At 41.7% G+C, this 20,751-nt stretch overlaps 1 protein-coding gene across 4 annotated transcripts; it reads right to left on the bottom strand.

The window, feature by feature from the left end:
• Positions 1-39: 39 nt before the first annotated feature.
• RABGEF1 (RAB guanine nucleotide exchange factor 1) lies at positions 40-20,575 on the bottom strand. 4 transcript variants are annotated; one of them, XM_061470026.1, is made up of 10 exons: positions 20,444-20,575; positions 12,930-13,115; positions 10,517-10,683; positions 9,376-9,495; positions 6,220-6,389; positions 4,656-4,737; positions 3,963-4,095; positions 3,468-3,559; positions 2,860-3,116; positions 40-2,201 (listed from the first exon to the last, which is right to left on the bottom strand). In XM_061470026.1, the coding sequence occupies exons 2-10, from the start codon at positions 13,106-13,108 to the stop codon at positions 1,803-1,805; spliced, it is 1,599 nt and encodes a 532-aa protein (XP_061326010.1). In that variant the 5' UTR covers positions 13,109-13,115; positions 20,444-20,575; the 3' UTR covers positions 40-1,802. The 4 variants fall into 4 exon arrangements, with proteins under 4 accessions (XP_061326010.1, XP_061326011.1, XP_061326013.1 ...); XM_061470027.1 differs by having other exon boundaries at positions 6,220-6,386; XM_061470029.1 differs by lacking the exon at positions 9,376-9,495.
• Between the last annotated feature and the right edge of the window lie 176 nt (positions 20,576-20,751).

Genomic DNA, 20,751 nt, shown 5'->3' with positions numbered 1-20,751 from the left:
CAGCATTACAAAACCCAGTGATGAAATTCCTGGGACTCATTAACAAGGGAATAACGTACACACTTTTATTTAAACATGGCAATTTACACAATAGCTCAGTTTGGTGGTTTCTTCCTCCCCCCTCCCTCCTTGGGAAAACCGGTGTACCTGGATATAAGAATTAGCACCTACTGTTTATAAAGAAAATAAAGACTTTACAATTTTATTTACTGCAAACATGGTCAGATCTTAAGCAATTTAAGTGCAGTGACACATGGATATGTTAAGTCATAAAACTTCTTATGATCATCCGATTAACTCATTGCTTCCCCATAGCAGTGGAGTTTTGGGTAACTGGTTGTTCTCTGGAACACAAGGAATGCATAGTTCATAAGGCTAAATAGAAGGGACAAATCACAGTTGTGGTCTGAAATTATTGCAGCGCAAGTTTTCAATGGCAGGGTTTGTAAAGCAGTAGAACATAAGAAAGAGGTAGGTACTTCCCTCCTCGATGGTAAGAACTTAACATCGTGGCTCAAGCTAAGTTGCTTTACGTAGGGTATCTCAGGTACACCAACAAGTCACGGCAGACTGGCTGAACTGGAAGATACTTCAAATGATATATAAATGTTTCACTGGCATTAAAAAGTTATATTGCAAGGGGTTACTCTGTGGAGTGTGAGACTTAACTTGAAATACACCCATCTAACCTTATGGGGGCATAAAGCCCTATTTACCTTGCTGCTCAGTGCTTTAGCAAGGGAAGTCCCTTTGCTAAGGAGGCCCATTAAAGATCAGAAGACTGATGCTTCCTGAAATTAAAGTGCACTTTTCTGCTCATGCTGCTTCTAAAAAGCAAACTCTAATCATATGGACTTATTTACCTACCGGGATTGCCAAAACAGCAATCAAGACCTAACCCATTGATGGAAGTTACTGGGCAATGCCAGGAAAGAAAGCCACTTCTGGTGCAACTCTTGTGCTATCTCCTCCTCCTCCTCATGAATTTGTATTTTCAATACAAATATTTCTTCCTATTTCTGAAGCCTGGCTCAACACCCTCTTCAGAAGCAGTAATAACCAGCACTCTGTGCACCACTGAAGGCTATCAGTTGTACTGACAAAGCAGAGAGAACGTTCACATGGAGAAATACCATCTTTTAAATAGCACTTTTTTTTTTTTACGGAGCAGATTGAGATTAGTGTGAACTTTTCAGATCATTACAACAATTTCCTCTAATTCAATCAATACCATCTACCTTACTGAATCATTAACAGTGTACTTGCCTTTATACTGCAATGGGATTTAACCAAAAGGTGTTAAAATTAATACTTTGGGCATCATTTTCACTCAAACACAAGATGTCATGCACAGCTGAGACGTTAAGATTTGAAATCTATTTACAATTTTACATATTTTACAATATATATTTCATCTTTACAGCTACAGGAGAAATTCAGGCTCACATGGGTGCCATTCAAGGTTCTGCTGGAACTTGAATTCAAGTTAAACTAATCATTAAAACCAAGTATGTGCATGCCCAGAAGGAAGCTCTCAGGAAAAAAGTCAATGGACTAGTGTTGCTTAAAAATTACACCAGTTTGTGTAGAAAATTGAAATTCAGTTCAAAAACCCACAAAAGCCTAATAGAAATCCACCTAAAATAAATACAATTCATTACACTTAACCAAAACAAAATGCACCTTAAAAAATGTACTGATTTAAGCTCATCTGATTTTTTAGCCTTAAATTTACTTCCCTCCCCAAGTAGCAGATAACACTAGGTGAGAATAATGCTGCTTTTCAAGGGTAACACTGATAATTACCCTGCATACACCTGAGGCTGCAGTGGTGGGGGCAGCTTGTCATTCTCCACATTTTCAGAGTCAATAGCTGCTAAGGCTTGACTTTTTGGCTTTATTTCTAATGGGTATTTCTCAACAATATTTTGGACTTCCTTTGTAATTCCTTCAGTCCAATCTATTAGGTCTTTCTCAAGCTTCTTGGCTTCATTGACAATTCTTTCCTGCCTCTCATTCAACTGAGACAGGAGGTCTAAGTTTTTATACATCTGCTTAACACCCAGGCACACATCAGGTGAGAAACTGTCGGATTCTTGCTTCTTTGGGGATGTCTGACCAGTCATAAACCGATCAAAGTCTTCCTGGCTTAGGTTTAAAGACTGAGCATCCAGTTTTTCAATGAAGGCCACAGCACAGCACTACAAACAAAACAGAGAGTGAGCGTCACTGCAAGGTACAGACTGAAATGTACACCTTCATTTTTTATCCTGCTGTACATCACAAACCTCTAAGGTCTCTCTGGTAGGTGAGAGAACAGAAGGTACATGGCAGCTAGACAACAGCACTATATTGGTATTTAATGATCTCATCAGCAGGGATCTAATAAGCTCTTTATTCACTTTCTGAAGGAAGGAATGTCAAATGCCCATCTTACCTTACAGATGCTCTCCTCAAAGGAATTTTTAACATTCCAAGTATTTCATTCATCTATTTTCCCTCAAGAATTGTTTCACAATGAAATACAGAGAAGCCATGTTCATAGTCATAATTCCTTCCCAATTAAACAAGCGCACACCAATAAATGTCTGCTGCAGAAGCTTTAAAGAACCTGCCTTAGCATCAGACTGTTCAAATGAAGGGTTTAACATTATAGAGAAAGCAAAGCACTGTCTGGTTTGGAAAACAGAGAAGGAAGAGGGAGGAGATAGAAAGCAAAAGAGCTGCTGAACTTTAAGTATCATCAACCACTACTGGAAGATTAGTTTTACTTTCCCTTCTATGTTATGTTGTGTTTGCTTTTGTTGAAATCTCTCCATCCAAATAAAGGACAATCTTGTGTAAAACCTCCACACTTACCAGATTGGTAAAATAGTAACCATCTTCTCCTGTCATTAACCTGCTTGGATTACAGAAGCGGGTGATATACTGGATGTTAGACTGCAGACGGGGTGGGTTTCCCTTCAGAACGATGTATATAAGTGTTGGAAGAAAGTCATCAGCAGAAGCCGGTTCATTTTTTGTGATTTTTATTGCATTAAATATATGCTTGCTGCACTTGGTGATACATGCGAGTTTATCACGAGGGACACGCTTTGAATCCATTTCAATGATATCTGTAAGATAAAAAGGTTCTCCACTCACTACAACTGTATTAATCAGACACCTGAATGAGTAGGACACTTACTGGACAATACTAATACTGCAGCAGCTTTATCTGTGGTGCTTGGAGATCCATAAAAGAGCTGTTTATTCAACCTTCTCTTGGTTCAGTCCAAGTATTTCAAATAGATTCTTCTGGAGAAGAACACTTACCCCTGCTCCACAGATACGTACTAGTCTGATACCATAAGGACTACTGCAAATCTAAAAGCCTGGACCCCCTTCTGATAACAGCAGAAAGTAACCTCCATGAGCAAAAGAGATGAAAATGAAAGCTGGAAATGTAAACTTCATTGGTCACAAACCTGTAATTGCTTTTACAACCATATCAGAGACTTCTGGGATTTCTTCATTGACAGGAACACAGAGCATTTGTGGAGTTACCCAGTGCAAAGCCCTGTGACAAGGAAAAAAAAAACCCATTAAATTGTTCTGTGCCAGTGACATTCAGGTGTTGGAAACAAGCTGCTGCTTGAATTCAAGGCACACAAGGAGTGCTTTGTGTAAATGAGGCACCAGTCCAGTCATAAGCTACTTTATTCCACTGAAGTAATTTATTTCCAGAAGAAATACTTTCTTTTTGCTATAATTTTATAAAAACCAAACCAATTTGTTTCCCTAATGTAACAACTTTCATTATTCACTCTATTCATTCCTTCTGCTTCTTAAATCAAGTGAGTTTAACCCTCTGCTTAAGAAGCTTGGCATTTTTGTGTGCACAGCAGGTCTGTAACATGCTCCATTCAGAGCTCATTTACAGGGCTGAGGATTACCCAAATAGTTTTCCTTTAAAGCCTTACCTGATTCTCTTTTGGACAGCAAGATCTTTCTTCTCATCATCTGTTGTCTCAGGGCAAAAGACATATTTATACTGTCGAGTCATAATGTATTTTTCAATCTGATCCATTGCTTTCTCCACTTTTTCAGGGCTCACTGAAAGGTACAAATCCCACCCCCGATACTGTAAATCAAGTATTTTGTGGCTCTTTGATGATTTAATACAGTTTGGTCCTATTATCACCAGATCAGTACTGCTGACTTGTGCCAACCTGAGTTAATAGAATGGATATTAAAAAATGGAGTATTTTTACTCCTTTAAATGTATCCCTGGATATATTTAAACCGTGCCACTTACACACCGGGCACATAAAAGCTCCTGTCTCACTGACTTCTTCTGCATTACAGTGTAATGCGAGGCTCACAGCCTGTTCATTGGGTTAAAGCTCCACACTCAACTTTAGTTTTAAACAAACAGTATTGAGTTTAAAACAAGAAATGAAAACAACTGAACCCATTTTAATTTGTATTAACAAATTACTTAGACTGTAAAACTTCACAGAACTGGTGCTGCTGGGAACAGTCCTAACTATGGTACTAGAATTGGTTAACAGCACTTCTGACAGCTGGTTAGGAATGCTTTGTTTTTACTTGAGGCTTTACCCTCAAATCATTACTTTCTGAGCAGTAAGATACAAGGCAGAAGAACACGGTACCTTTCCAACGTGTCTGTAATTTCTCTGCTACATTTTGATAGAAGTCCTGAGCACATTCAGATTGCTCCTCAATACTTAAGTCCTGTAATAGAAAGCTGATTAAGTGTGCATTCATGGAAGAAATGACAGCAGTTCCTCTGTGGTTTGATTAAGGGAAGTGTCCAGCTGCAGTAACAGTCTGAGAATGTAAATACATCACCAGAGGTGCTTCTGTTGGCTAAATTATATCCAAAATGTGAGAACCAAGATGCACTGACTCCTTGGCATGTGAAAGACATTTGCTGAACAGACGTATATTAGCCATAAAATTGCACAGGTGGAATGCCACTTTCCCCAGACACACCCCTGAGTAATGGTCACAAACTGACCATTGCAGACTGTGAAGCCGAATGCTTTCTCCCTATTTTGTCTCTAACTTTTCAAAGAGACACCATAAGTCCACCAAAAACCCAAGAGCATAAATCATAATCTGAAATAATATCTATCCAATAAAGGCTCCTAATGACCATGAAAAATATTCAGTGTTACTTGTGAAACAACGCTGTCTTTTGAGCGTTAGCTAACTGAGCTACTGAGGAACATAACAGATTGAAGGGTTAAAACTGACTTTACCCATCAGGTCTCTTTGTACTATTAATGTCAGTATAAAACCATACCTAAAACCAAAACAGAACTTAGAGAGAACTCAGATCCTGAATTCTCTAAGGCCAAAAACTAGACAGTTACCCTGGATGCAGTCTCAGCTCTGATGGCAGTGCTGCATTTTAGGCCTGATTTATGTGTAGGAGCAAACTGTACATTTTAAGAAAGACTCCTTTTTGTCTAGCACAAGCCATCGAGGAACTAGGAAATGAAAGGACTTTCAGTGTTTATAACCAATCAGTTCCAAACAGACTTCAAGCTGTTTTCAAAGTGGAGGGCATGTCAGATTGCACCCCAACTCCCTGTAATTTCAGTCCAGTTTGAGGATATAACTTGTGTTAACTACACACTAAACAGGAAAGGTAGAAAGGGAAAAAATACAGGTGTGCTGAACACTGACTCATTTCAACCACAGGTGGCACTAGTGACACATTAACATTTAAGGAACATTAAAGTTTTAATGGAGAATGAAGATGTAACCTGTATTCCATATTAAAAAAGCACAGTCAATTCCCCTTCCCCAAAGGAAAGGAGATGTGTGGGTTGATACTTTCTTTATAACTTTTTAAGACTTAAGATACCTAAAAACTCACAAGGTACTATATTCTAATTTCCACAAGTCATTTGTCTAGAAGACTGTTGTTCCACAATCTGATTTATGTGGGATTTACTCAGATTTAATTTCTCTGGGATGTAAAGGAAAGCTCTTATAAACCCGAGACACTGGGGTTGGAGATCTGTTTGCATACCAAAAGCAAGGCATTCAGAAGTTAAGACTGCCACTGTTCTTCATTTGACTACGCATATCAGACATATGACACTCCTGTATATATCAAACCCAAACTGCTGGAAGAAGAGCAGCATTTTCTCCATTTCTCCCTAATTTCCCCATTTATTTATGTCAGAGGCATGCAAAACTTACCCTTTTATGATTCATCGTGTCCAAAAAGAGTTTACATTGCTTATAGATATCTTGTCCAGGCTTATGGTACGTCTTGAGGAATTCTATGAATTCCTTGGATACCCGATCTGTCTCGATGCTGGCCTGCCTGTTTATAGAAGGGCTGGGAGCCTTGGCTTCTTGGATCTCTGCTGGGAAAATTGGGGCACATCAGATTAGGTTTTTTACACTGACGGACGAATGCAGGACGTGCTTAACGTGTCTTAAAACTACAGGTTGTTTTTTCAACTGCGCAGATGAATGAGCATTTATTTCTCAAGCTTTAGCAGTGAAATGCTGGATATTATTAAACAGAACACCAGGAAACTGAGTAACCCACAGCAGCAAAACATTTATAGCCACAAACCCATTTACACTTAATGGCATTTTTATATTAGCAGATTACCATAACATGGGTTTGCTTTTGGGTTTCTTACATTTTTCATTCCCAGGTTAGATAACTATGTAAGAGCAAGGTTTCCAAATGGGATTCTGCAGCAGTTTAAGATAATGGAGGGGTCCCTTCCCTATTCTCCCTCACCTTCACATTCCTGCTTTGCTGGGACCAACACAAGTTCTCAACTGGCTCATGAACTAGCTCAGGGGGCAGTCCTACTCAGAGAAATCAGTGCTGCTTATGGGCTTAATTTCCCTCCTGATCAGCTCCCCAGGCTGGCTTCCCATCATGAGCAGCAGCAGAAGACAAGGAATGGGAGGATGAGGTTGGTGCAAACACAGCAGCCCTTCTTTGCTAGGCAGCAAATGCCACACAGTCACACCCACAGTGCAAATGAGAACCTGGTCACTTGTGTTTCAGCAAGCAGCAGCACTGCGTCTGCTGGAGGAAGAATGTCCTTCACACTCAAGGAGGAGGCAGGAACACCAGACTGCACACAGCGCTGGATGCAAGTTCATACAGCTGCAACCACGGGGTTTTTCCATGCAAACACATCTGACTTTCCAAAGCATGTGCTGCAAGTTAATTGTACTGATCCAATACCTTCACTACCCGAGTTTAGTTCACCCACCTTTCAGCTTGCCAGCCAACACTGTTCAAAATGAAGGAGTGAATAGAGATGATGTACATGAACATGATGAAAAGCAAGCAGCAGAGAGACAGAAAACATGAAAATATTCATGGTCAACATGATACAGACATATCTTTCAATCTGAAAACACAAACATGCACAACAAAACCCATCTGTTTCCATAAGCATACATGCAGAACGAAATAGAAGGAAACAAAATCAAAGGAAATGAATGGGATTAGTATATTTAAGTTGGCGTGTTTCATTTGGATTTGAGGTAACTTACTGGTGGTTCTTTGGTTTGTTGTTAGTTGATTTTCAAGAGATCCAGCACTATAGTAAGTTCAAAGCTGTACAATCCAGTGACCAACAACCACTGATCATCTGACCACATCACAAGACTCATTAGGACCTTGCAGAGTAACCTTCTCTGGATAATCCTTTGGTCAGGTACCAGTAGAACACTTAAGGTATTTAAGTGATAACAATGGAAAAGGTTTGACATTTAAATTCCAGCTGTAGCAATCAAGATAGAGAGTGCAAATCAACCTCCTTCCTAGTTACACAAGAATGCTTTTCTAGCAGGGATTTCCTTCTAACTTCTTTATCTCTAAGATTCAAGATGGAATGCATGTATAGCATTCAAGCTGAATGGCAACTATTCCTGTATGTTGAACTAAATTTGCCACATTTAACATCATGCAACCAATAAGCAGAAAGCATAGTTTTGAAATAACACCCAAAGAAAGCAGATCCTCTTTTGAAAGAATAGAATTCCAAGCTATTTTTTTCCACAATTAAGACTTCAACTTCCAAAGGAAGTCAGTATTACTCACTTCAACACCGAGTTCACTGTATTATCAAATAGAGTTCCACTATTGGACCTTAAGGGGTATGACACTTTCAGTCATAGATTTAAAATGGATTATTTTTAGTTACTCAAATGATGCAGTCAACTGAGGCAGATGACTGCTAATGCATGCATTAAAAAAATGAATGTTAAAATGAAGTGTGTTTAATGAGTCACACCAAGAACTACATGTTGTCACTCAGAAGTGATGCAGCTTCATTAACCTCAGTGTTGAAATCCTGATTTAAGGAAAATGACTCTGTACAATGTGCACTGATTCCTAAGGATTGCAGGAACAAATGGACTTTCAGCAACAAAATGTTGCTGAACATCTTTGTGATGTACTCTGGAAGAGTTAAGTCTAACTAAGAAGAAGCTGATCAAAGAAATTCCATTTGAACAAGTTAAAGAGAACCTAGTAGAAGAGATAGGCCAAAATGAAAGAAAGGATGGGAAGAGTTAAGAAAGGATCACCTTTACAGAGAATAAAGGCTATTAATATGAAGCTCTTTCTCAAGGCATTCTACATAGAAGCGAGTTGTCACAGCAGAACATCAGCACTCCAGTGAGTCACTATGGTTGTGCCATGGTCATGGATCTGTGTCCAAGCAAAGAATATAAACAGTGTTTGTCTTCAGCTCTGTAACACACACCCATTCCTCCTCTTCATATAATTTACAAAGACTGGTACACCTTCAAATCTCTTTAGTCAGCAGAACACATCAGAATTGCAAACATATACACAGGACAAGATCCTAAAGCTGTTTGCATCAGGGGTTTTGGTGTCCTTTTGGCTTAAATGAAACCAATAAGTCCTCTCTTGATAGGAAACTGTCTTCTTCACTAATATAACAAACATCTGGAGATGTTTTGAGAGTGCAAAAGTTCTGGAAGTGTGGATTATTAAACTGAAGTAGTTCCAATTTATAATCTGATTCATAATGGCAACCTGGGATTATTTTTTGATACAAATATGAAGCAGCACAAGATGCAGCTACTGCATAACCCTTCAGATGACACACTGAGGCAGAGCTCAGAAACTCCAGCTTTATTTCTACACTTTCCCCACCAAAGAGCAAAGAATTGGTTTAGTGATTCAAGTTCCCCTCAAGATGCTGGAATTGCTTGTTTTTGTCACCTCCATCTCCAACAGCATGAGTTATAACTGGCACAACCCTAGTTTGTATTTTGCAAAGCCCAACTAAGAAGTAAAGCTCACTAAAATCAGGCAGACAGCTTGCTCAAGCTGTACTGCATTACCTTCAGAAGGGGAAGCCAGTTCCCAGGAGGGAGTAAAAATCTCCTTCAAATCCCTGAGAATGTTATCAGCATTTCGCTCCCTCCCAGGCTGTCCTTGCTTAACGCCTTTCTCTTCAGCCACTGAAATAAATGCAAAAGCCAAGCGAGCCACCAAGAGCAGGAGCATGTCGGGAGAGATGGTGAAGGGGGTAAAAACAAAAAGAAAACACGGAAAGTGAGAATGAATGAACTTAAAAAAAGGAGCTTTCAATACATAGCTGAATGTGTCATTTAGCCAGTTGCTGCCCATGCACCAAGACAAAGTCTAAGATGAAATTCAGGCACACAGTATTTCTCATTAAGGAAATGCATCATCTATAAGGCTAAGATACATTAATGTGGCTTTTTCTTCCGGAATGCCTATTCCACAGTATTTTCCAGCTTTTGCCCATGTAAGCTACTGCTATGCAAAGACTTCAGCGCCATTAATCATTCTTATAACACATGCTATAAACATTGAGGCAACCACAGACTCGATATTCACAACCCACATACACATAAGCACAAGTTTCCTTTCAGATTCATTCTCATTTAAAGGCACCCTGCTTACACATTCCCTTTTTCCTATTAAAGCTGTTGGAGTGATCATTACAGCAGCAGCAGCTGATACATAAGCATTTCTATCACACTTGGACATACCAGTCTGTTTGAGGTGACTGACAGCCAGGCCCTTTTCTCCTGCTTTCTTTAGGAAGAGTTAGCTCCCTTTCAAGTCCTACACCACAGTATCCAACTATGGTTGACTCATGAATCTGGCAGGAACATGCATCATATGAATGAGATACTTCCACTCAGTGCAGTGGTGTACCACCACCAGGAGTACGTTTGCGCTACACTTCAGTGGAAGAACTCCTGTATAACTAACACAAACATGGTTACAGGTTTAGAAGTGCACTGCTGTACTCAAAACATTGTTTGGCATCACCCAAAAGCTCACGTTTTAATGTGTTTTCAGGAAGACTTCACACACAGTAATCACCCTCCAATTTCTTGAAGTCAAGTCACAGTGCACTACCCTGCCTTTTAGAACAATACATCCATCAAAACCACTTTTTAACTTAACATGCTGTTCAGAACCATTAAAAACAAAGGAGGAAGTTACCCTTCTTAGCCCCTGTTCTGGAAGAAGCAGTGAAGAACTTCTTCACAGTAGTGACTTTGCGTGTTTTCTCATTGGTTTTCTTTTCTTCAAACTTGGAGAAGGTCAGTGACTGTGCCCCTTGGGTGCTCTGGCTACTGGCATATGCTTCTTCCTCCTCACGTTGAAGCCTGCAATTAGAAAGTGTAGGTCTTAAACCAGCACAAATAAGCTGCGCAATGAATTACTCATTTGACATGTTAATTCTCCTCTATGCCCATCTTCATTCCTTGCTTCCTACCACATCTCCGTTCACTTCACTATATCCACTCTTTCCATGTTGCAATGGTGAAAGCAAGGAAAAGCTTATAACGGCTGGGGAGGATTAAGTAGTAAAGTCAAAAGGGAGGAGACAGAAGTATAATCATGGTCACCTTCCCCTCATGTCACAGCCCTCAAATCTACACAGGCAGAGGTGAGGGGAAAGACTGTGGGAGGACTTCCAATAATTGATTCAGTTGCCTTCCTCCCTGCATCATGTTCCAAGTTTCACAACCTATTACTCTACTATCTTATTAAGATAAAACTGTGGTTCACAGCTGAACAAGTGAAATACCCTGTCACAATCTCAGAAATATTCTGAGGAATAAACCACTGTTGTCATAATTGGTTTTCAAAGCCCTGGAAATACATATGCTTCTTGAATGAATGAGGCAAACCACTGTAACACTGATGGGTGCTCTGCAAAGACCAAGCCCATCTTTTAATCTACATGTAGAAAGTAGGGGAGGGAACACATACCAATCCTACTTTTCTTCCTATACAGGAGGATTAAAATAAGTTAAGCTAGATCCCCCTTCAAGATCCTACCAGGTTAAGCCATTTTTCTTTAAACTTACATCCATCCAGCTCAGGATGGACCATAAATGGTCTTGCATTTGTAATCCCTTGAGTAGGGAATTGTCTCTTATCCATGCTGACAAGTCTGTTTGCTACAACAAACAACCTGAGCTTATCTGTTCCTTTAGTATCTCCCTACTGAACAGTTATGTATTAAAGAATTCCTTAAATATCCCACTTTATTGTATGTAGGTGTTAAGATTGACAGTGTAAGTATCTGCTCTGATAAAACTTAAGTTTTTATTTACTGTTAAAGCCAAATTTATGGCAGAGAAAGCAAAAAATGTCCTCTGTACTGTACTCAACAGCTTTCCTGGCACCTTCTGATAAGGCTAGAAAAGGTTTCAAGCACTTCTTTCTACCTTTCTTAGAAGTTTATCTGCTCCAGCTCCAGTTTAAAACAAACCGAATTCCTTCAAGGCTTAAGGTAAGAGTGTCTAAAGGATACCAGCAAACCTTGGGCTTCCAAACTACAACCATCAGCCTGGACCCAGCTGAAGTTCAGAAAGCTTTCACAGATGTCATCTTCTTCAGGAAGGCTGATGTGAACACTGCACTTAATGCCTTTTTTTCCTTCCCTCGTTTTCTTCCCCCAGTGACCTTGGTTAACGCATCACTTGGTAACTCAAGTTCATTGAAGGTTCCAAACTCAAGGGCAGATAAGTCTCTTGGGCATTTATCTCTAGAGTTCTGACATACAGCATTAATACATTAAGGTAAGTGTATGCAGAGAACTGTGTCAATATGAACAAGTCTCAAGTCAACTACCAATCAACTCAGCTAGATGCTCCTCCATCTCAAGAATTCACATACCCCTGAAACAGTTAATGCAGAGCGGGTGTCATGCAACTCACACCTGGATGTTTCAGCTGTAGTACAAAGAGGATGCTCTGCAGTTTCTCAGACAGTGGATAAATCCTTTGCTTTCTACCCAACAAAAAGCATTTGTAGCTGCTCTTATTTTCTCACTCAGGTACAGGTTTCCTTCAACACTTATTTTCAGGGTCAAGCAAGGAAAACTAGACTGCTCTACAGAAAATAAGTGCTTAGAAACCTTACCTAAATTATTAAAGCCAAAGTTTTGATTCTTTTGGGCTTAACCCTTCAGCTTAAAAGACACAACAGACAAGACTAGAACCAGTTTTTACTCAGCAGCTGCAATGGAAAACCATTGTGCTGGCTCTATTCAAGACAATAACTTCGGTCTCCAGAGGCAGAGGTATTTTAATCAAAATTATCACTTTCACCCTAGTCAGAATTACAGACTTCAGTATGCAAATCAGGTCAAAGCATTTGTTGAGAGCTTGGGGGGGGTGTTTCCATTTGTTACTTCACAGACTTTCTTTTGAAACCTCTTAAATTAGAACGTCATAAATATTCATCTTTGCATCAAAAGGAACATTTTCATTCCTGATGGAAAGGTCAAAACTGAGAACTTGTGATGAAACTGAGAGAGAGCTAGAAAACAGGAGATGGGAATGGTATTTGGTGAAGTCACCCTGCTGTAGGAGATGAAGGAATAAAGAGGGCTCTTTACCGCTCTGCCAGCTCCCAGTCCTCTTGAATCTGTTTCTGCCTGGCCTTATGGTATTCCTCTCTCCAGCACTTGGAGCAAAATCCCTGCCAAGCAGGATTGCCATAGTAACCACATCCTTTCTTGCACAGTAGCTCCGACTGATCAACATGAATCCCTCTGCGTTCAGATTTCAGGCTCATTTTCTTCCTGTTTAAAGGGAGAAAGGTTAAAGACAGAAACATAACAGCAGCCTGCTAGAAATCATTTCTTTTGAAGGCTTGCCTTTTAGAAAGAAGTAATCTGTTTTCATTATTTAATAGTGCCATAACAATAAAATAAAGGTCAGCAGAGGAAGGGTGCAGTTATACAACCACACAGACCCAAAGCCAACTGCAGCATTACTGTGTTTGCACAGCGTTGACCTGCAAACAGCCGGCCTAGAAAGCAGCACCAGTCACAGCCAGCTACTTCCACACATGGGAAAAGGCTCTGATCTCACAAGCACGTTGTTCCAACAGGCACAAAGCAATGGAGGAAAAGAAACACAGAAAGTTAATCACCAACAAGGGAAGCAAACTGAGTAAGAGAAAAAACCCAAACAGGTTTGTCTTCAAGCTGAGACTGCCTCTGCAAAGTGATTCTTTGCAGAGACTATGTAACAGATCCTTGGCCTCGAAGAATGTGTCTTCACAGCACAGTGGAACATCATAGTTAATCCAGCAGGGCACATCAGGATGGATGAGGCTGATCTCCATTTCCTTTAGCTCTCAAGTTACTTCAGAGTTAAGCTGGGCACCTGCACATAGTACAGCTCTACAGAATTTATATATACTGACTGATTTATTCTCATGCCTACACCACCACTATGCAGAGCCTGTCTTCCAACAATCCAACGCTCCCTTTTCTTTCCTTGCCTGACAGAAACCAACCCACATACCAGCTTGCTCCCAAGGGCATTTCAACTAGTTCCAATTTTAAATGCTGGAGGGAGATTTAGATTAGATACAAGGAAGAAGCTCTTCCCTGTGAGGGTGGTGAGGCTCTGGCACAGGGTGCACAGAGAAGCAGTGGCTGCCCCGTCCCTGGGGCATGATCTTTATGAGGGGGGAACAAACTAAGTATTCCACCTTATCTATGTAAGTGTTAAGGCTCCTTCCAAGAACAGCTTTTCTGTCTTTGAAAGAAACGAGTGTCTAAAAATAGTTTCATTGTAGGGATGAGTATAGTGAGGGAATCAGTTTCTTTGTGACATCATTTATAATGACACATCCCATTTCTATAGACAGAGCGCAGCTGAATATGCTTCTCTTTCCCACAGAAATGCCTGACAGTTAGGCATTAATACACTTCTGCAAAGCAAAATGAGAACCAACCAACCATCTACACCTTAAGTATTTGAGAGCTTTACTTCATTCCCACATGGACAAACAGAGGGAAATCAGGACACTGCCTTCACCAAAACATTCTAGTTTCTGTGCTACCTTCATTTTACGATTCCACAAGTAAGGTCTTTGTGTTGACTGCAATGATACACAAATCTGCCGACCAACAATCCAGCTACCAGACCAGAAATCAAACAGCAAATGTCTGTCCACTGCACAGCCTGGGACAGAAATAGCACGTTGGCGCTGTCTGGAAATATAGCCCATTCTCAGAGCATCACACACCCCCTTTATCACCAACTCTGCAAAGAATGGGGAATCAAAAGCTTGAAACTCTCCAGTTGCTGCTGATTCAGCTTAAACACCACTTCCCAAAACTAGAAGCTGCAGCAGCATTTTGGTTACAGATTTCTATTGGAGGAGCCTGTACTAGTAGAAACCACACACAGAATTTCCACTACTGCCATTAATGTAAAGCTGATCAGCCTGGATGTTTTAATTGCAAACTGCAGGGAGCTATAAATACACAATGGGCAAAAATATTTCCATAATAAGCTTCAAAGAAATATTACACCCATTTCTATAACCCAAGGAGATACCCCTGTTCCTATCACTCACTCAATAGGGTAAGTTACAAGTCTGTAGGCCAGTTTCATGAATTCAGATGTCTGTTCTTATCCAAATCACCATGAATTAGCTTTCCGTATCCACAGAGCTTTAACCACCACAGTTATCTTTGGCACCCTGTTAGCTCTTTATGTACATTAAAACTAAAACTAAGGTTCTGTTCAGTGTCAAAGTTCAGCAGCACTCCCTGCAGTGAGCAAAGCAGGTCTCTTAACAGCAATATTGTTCTCTTTCTTGCATTCTTTCAGGAGAGATTTGTAAATAGTCACAAAGCCAAGTCACAAAGCAAAGCAAGTTGTTCTGTTTCCTCCCCTTCAAGCATTTTTGATTGCATCAGTTTCAGATCCAGGGACAAAAGAGGTCACCCTGAATCAATATGAAGGAATCACATGCTGCACTTGGAGCAGAGGCTCTCTGGTTTCCTTAAACACAGGCAAGCATTACACTAAAAATGTCACAGCCAATTTTTGCAGGGCAGCATCCACATTTATCAGAACAACTCAATACATTTTAATAAACTGAATATGAAAATCTTAAGTTGACTTTCTGCAATGAAATAGCTGTAATTTCATGATCTGCCATTCCTAAACACGTTTTGCTGCAACTTTTCCCTTTCTTCTAAATTTTTAAAGCTGTCTCTCCAACAGTTCCTCTGTGATTCTGTCAACGCTGCAGCTGAAAGCACACATGCAAACAGGACAGGGGTTTAGTTACCGCAGTCACAGAAGTACCAAAACCAGAAATCCCAACTTTTCCAACCACATCACTTTCCCTGTGATCATACTTCATACACTTCAATCCAACTCTGAAGATTCACTAAAGGAAACACAGAAAGAGTTAAGACACAGAAAACACACATTTCGTTGCAAGTAGCACCAAAGAACAACAAAAGGGTTAAGGTCAGCCTGGAGTGGAGCAAAGTGGAAAGGGTTTTCTTAAGAAGTATTTTCCATTGACCTGAAGGGCAGCAGCATTCACTGAATGCAGTTAATAAAACCTACATCCTAGTTTCCAAGGATTTTCTAGTTTCAGGTCTTGGGAGACCAAGTTTTTCATGGGAAGCAATGAGGGTATATCTAAACCTACAAAGGGATTCCATCAAAGCATTTAGTCTTCAGGCAGTATTTGCAGATTACAATCTACAATCTCAATTCCCTGTACAATGCTGGGAAACAGCTACAGAGACCAGAACACAACCTACAACAGTCACCAAAGCTGAGGCAGCAACACCTTGCTCACATCCCACCTAAAGGACACTCGACCTCTGACATCTTAAGTGCTCATATAAAAAGACAGTGAAGTTCAACAGTAGCACAGAACAAACCAGACTGCACCGATGGAGTGCAACTATTTTGCTACTACTTTATCTAATGATCTCCCATGACATTCCCAAGGCACTAAAGAGAAAACTTTCCCAAGCAGTGCTATTTCACAATTAAAACTATGGCATAAGAAGAGAGCTCAAAAGGTTGTCAACACCCGATAACCACACGTGACAGCTTGATCTGCAGGCCGCTTACGTAAAGCACAAAACTAGCTCTACATTTCCAAAAGGTGCCGCCTCCTCCAATTGTAAATTCATAAATCCATAGGCCATTTTGGTCAGAACCCTATAATGGTTCTGACATTATGGACTGAAGTAGCAGCAATTGCTGCTTGAGGACATTGTGACTCAAAGATCTCAACAACAGCAAAAGACTATCTTCTACTTTTTACACAGACCAGATTACAAAAGACCTATAAAAATTACAGTAAACTTATTAAAGCAGATATCATAGTCCCAGCAAAGAGCAAGTGCATTCTTAGCTTTAATGCGGTATGGAAAAGGGGCTCCCTTCATCAAAGAGGATCTGTCACTAAGGGCTGATTTAACACACACATGAAAGGGATTCCACTTACGTAACACAGTCTTTCCAGCAACAAACCCAAGATCATTTTCATAACACATTAGGGTTTCCAAAGACTGCAGACACAGCTTTGGCTTCAGGAAAACCACTGTGTGTGAAAGGAGGGATAGGAGTATAGATTTATCAGCAGCTTGTATTTCTTGTTCCTTTCTAGTACCTACCTACTTTACTTCCCAGGGGCTGAGTAAGCAGATACCCTTCTTGTCAATGCAGATTGCATCACAGCCACAACGAGATACTGACTTCTTCATAAACTATTTATCAGTCCTGGATTGCTTAGGGTCACCTCTGGTAGAAGAGCTGGTTGAGAAAGCTGAGATAGCAAAGCTGAGTAGAAAGGGGTCTCATTTAATGAGATGCCTTTAGTAAGAGGTCATTGCAAGTCAGTTTAAAATTGCTACAAGCTATGAAAACCAGTTTCTAGCCAACTCTGTGTGCTAACACTGGAAATGAAAGCGGTATAAGACTGTTCTATGAATGACTTTCAATTTTGGTAACAAAGGCCCTTAAACTTAGCCCAAAATAGGAAAAGGCTTCAGGTAACAGAACAGGCAGGCTGCCACAAAGGTATGAAACTGCCTCTGACTTCTAGAAAGCCTACTTCAGCCTTCTACACTTCAGAACACAAACCCATGTCTCCTCGCATCTGCATCCCTCTGCCTGCTTTCCGTTTGGGTTTGTTTTTCTCTCATCTCTTTATCTTACTCTACTCCCTGAAATCAAGACTTCTCAAAAACCTCTTGGCACAACTATGAGCAACTGAAGCGAATGTGATTTGGCTTTTCAAGTTTAAGTCTTCATAGCACTTAATGAACAACTTGCATTCATTCTTCTCATTAAACAGTATCACAGTGCTCCAAAGAATGTTGACAATGTCTCTGCAACTGTCTGGTCCTTAGTGGCCATCCCCAGGCAGGAAGAGAAGAAAAAATGAGGAAGTCTCCAAACACACATTTCTGGTTTACATTTTACTGGTGCCTGAATAGAACATCACACTTGACAGCAGATCAGGTGAGCAGCAAGTCCCACCGAAAAGCATATGCAACTTCAGTTACTGAACACAGATTTACAAGGTGGGTTAGAAAGTGCATCAAAACTGAGGGGTGGAAGGATGAGATCTGGTTAAAACTCTGTATTTTGCCAATGGGAAAACATCCTTAAAATAGCACGTATTTATTCCAAAGATGATATGCCACAAGATAAATGCCACAACATTCTTCAGAGCCACTTAAGTGTCAAAACGTGCATGATTCATGTGCAACCCTGAACACTGCAGCATGTAATCAGCAGAAGGATAATTAACTAATGAGCTAACTTCCTCTAAAGGAATGGGTGGAGCAGCATGATCCAAGAGACTCAGAACAGAAAACACGAAAGCCATTAGACACCTTAGGAATTAGGGAAGTAACATGGCTGCTGTCTTTGCAGAGCGTGAGTCTTCAGTTTCAACGTGCATCTTTCTTGCAATCAAGACATTTCAGCTGCAGTGCTTGTTTCCTGGTATAAACAGTGCACGTTGCTAATTAATGATCCTGAGGACAGAAGTCATTAGCTGTAATGACAGACACACGGTCTCATCAGCCACCTGAAAATAACCACAGTTTGAAGCTGTAATTTGGCAGAGGAAATTGCAGCCACTGCTTCAAACCTCTTGAAACCAAGTGGCCACAAGGCTTCCCCACTCTACCCACAGAGCTCACAACTTCAACTTGAAGATGTGTTTTCCCCTCAAATGTCAGTACAGACCTTAAGCTACAGTAGTGTTTGTCCACATTGAAACCTTAACTCCAGCCCGTGGCACTGGCCACTCAGCCAGGAGTAACATGGATTCATGAATGAACAGGCTGTGTCTCATCACCTACATGTGACTCATGATTGTGCTTCAAAATCACAAGAAACAGCTGAAAACTGCGTTGTGCGGTTTGACTGGGAAAACAAGTAAGAATATGAAGGGGATTAGCTAAAACTTGTCAAACCTCCTCAGATACAGCAGTGATGGACCTTCTACACCCTCTGTGCTTTTTCCAAGATGTCAACCACACTCACTGGATTCAAACTACAGGTTAAAACCTTGGAGAAAAACTGCAGAACATCTTATACACTTTGTACCTGACTTGTTACTGACAGTACTTTAAAGGACTCCACAAGCACAATTTTAGGTGCCATTTGAGTTCACAAGTAGTCCAATATCAGAAAGAAAGAAGAACACCCATAATCAGGCATTACATAGCAAACATCAGGAGGGAGCTGAGACTGTTCTAGATTAGATAACACTGCAAGCCAAGATTAAATATCAGAATCATGGACTATCATCAAGCTTATAATCACTTTGTTGCATAAAGTCATCTTAAGAACGACTGTAACCTGATTTATATCCCTTTCTTCCCTTCTATTGTGTGCTGTTTTAGGGTTTTGTCAGCAAAGCATTCCATTGAGTCAGTTCTCTTCCTAACCTTCCCTGCTGCAAAACACTTGTGCAACCATGTCCAGAAGGCCAACAATTGCCAAGTAAACTTCTGTTCCTGGAAAATGCTACGTCCTTCTGAGCTGAGCTGTCTCAAAGGAGTCTCAACTGGAAAGCCAAGAGCTGCTCCATACACATCCCATGAAGAACTGTTAATACAAAGCACCACTTCAAAGAATACCTTCACGACCAAACAAGAGAAGTATGGAAAGTCGATACTGGACTTAAATCACAACCTCCCTTTTTCCACCCTTTCTCCAAACCCAGGCAGTGCCACCAACTCCCAGCACTGGGCTACATCAGAGCCCCACTCAGATCCCCAAAATGAATTCAATTTTGCCTGTAACAACTCCTTCAGTTAACCCCACAACCCCTCACACAAGCATCAGTGCCCCTGCCCACACCAGCAGGATTTAAGCCGGCGTTAAACCACCTCCTCAGACGTTCTGTTACTCCAGGTGTGTCATTTCTCTTTCAACACCTCACACACCCTCTCTGAATATACAACCACTCCCTGCTGCAAGAGAACAACCTGAACAGGCACAGGGTGCTCACACGGTGACAAATACCCACAGAAACATCCAAAACGCGCTGCTCAGCATCTTAAACACACTCCAAACTCCATCTGGTTTGGGCTTCAAGGACTTTGATCCCCAGCCTTACAGCAGACAGACATGCAGCAAGAATGCTTATAAGCAAAGAGTTCCACAAGGAACTTGGTAGGGAAACAGAGGGGCCCGACCTGCAAAGTTTTAGTGGCACCTTCACCCTGATTAACTATCGAAACACACCCATGGCATTAAGATAAATACATATAAAAACAACCGAACGTGAGGAGCTGCACGCAGAGGCCGCGGGCTGAGCACGGTTCTCCGCGTCCCGGTGCGCTCAGCCCGTTTACAGCCCCAGGGGAGGCGGCGGCGGCGGGGCCGGTAACGACATCCCCCAGTCCCCCGGCCTCGAAGCCGGCCCCGACACGGCAATGGCCGGCACTTATATCAGAGGCAACGGGGGAACGGAGACACCGACCGCGCTGCCCCAACCGCCACCACTCCCTCCGCGCAGGACCCCCTCCCGCCGCCAGGCCCAGCGGTCCCCGGGGCAGCCCCCGACGAGGCCCGGCAGCGCCTCAGCGGGGTCAGAGCCGCTGCTCACCGGCTGCCCCGGGCGGGGCGAGACCCGCGGCTCCGCTCCGCGTTGCTCCGCTTCTCTCGGCGGCGGCGCTGCCCTCAGCGCGGCCCGGCGCGTCCTCCCCTGCCCTCCCCTCCCCTCCGCGGCGGAAGGACGGGCAGCGGCTTCCGGGGGCCGCGCCCGATCCCGGAAGGAAGGCAGGGAGAGCCCGCCTGCGGCTGGCGGGTACGGCCGGGCTGTAGGAAACCCGGAGAAGGGGTTTGGATAAGGGATGTAGGGACAGGCCAAGGGGAATGGCTTTAACCTGCCAGGGGGGAGACTGAGATGAGCTC

This window comes from Pezoporus flaviventris, unplaced genomic scaffold (assembly GCF_033815535.1).
Source record: "Pezoporus flaviventris isolate CSIRO_AGI_PZ_B2104156 unplaced genomic scaffold, CSIRO_AGI_Pfla_v1 ptg000063l, whole genome shotgun sequence".
NCBI lineage: Eukaryota > Metazoa > Chordata > Aves > Psittaciformes > Psittacidae > Pezoporus > Pezoporus flaviventris.
The sequence above is the reverse complement of the archived record's forward strand: the minus strand, read 5'-3'. Positions and strand labels throughout refer to the sequence as shown.

What these genes read in the sequence shown, in the direction of transcription:
- RABGEF1 (XM_061470026.1), bottom strand. Translation starts at nt 13,108, where the DNA reads ATGAGCCTGAAATCTGAACGCAGAGGGATTCATGTTGATCAGTCGGAG. An exon ending in GCTGTCCAAAAGAGAATCAG is followed by an intron (nt 3,560 to 3,962) that starts GTAAGGCTTTAA and finishes TCCTTGTCACAG; the next exon opens with GGCTTTGCACTGGGTAACTC. An exon ending in GGTTGTAAAAGCAATTACAG is followed by an intron (nt 3,117 to 3,467) that starts GTTTGTGACCAA and finishes TTTATCTTACAG; the next exon opens with ATATCATTGAAATGGATTCA.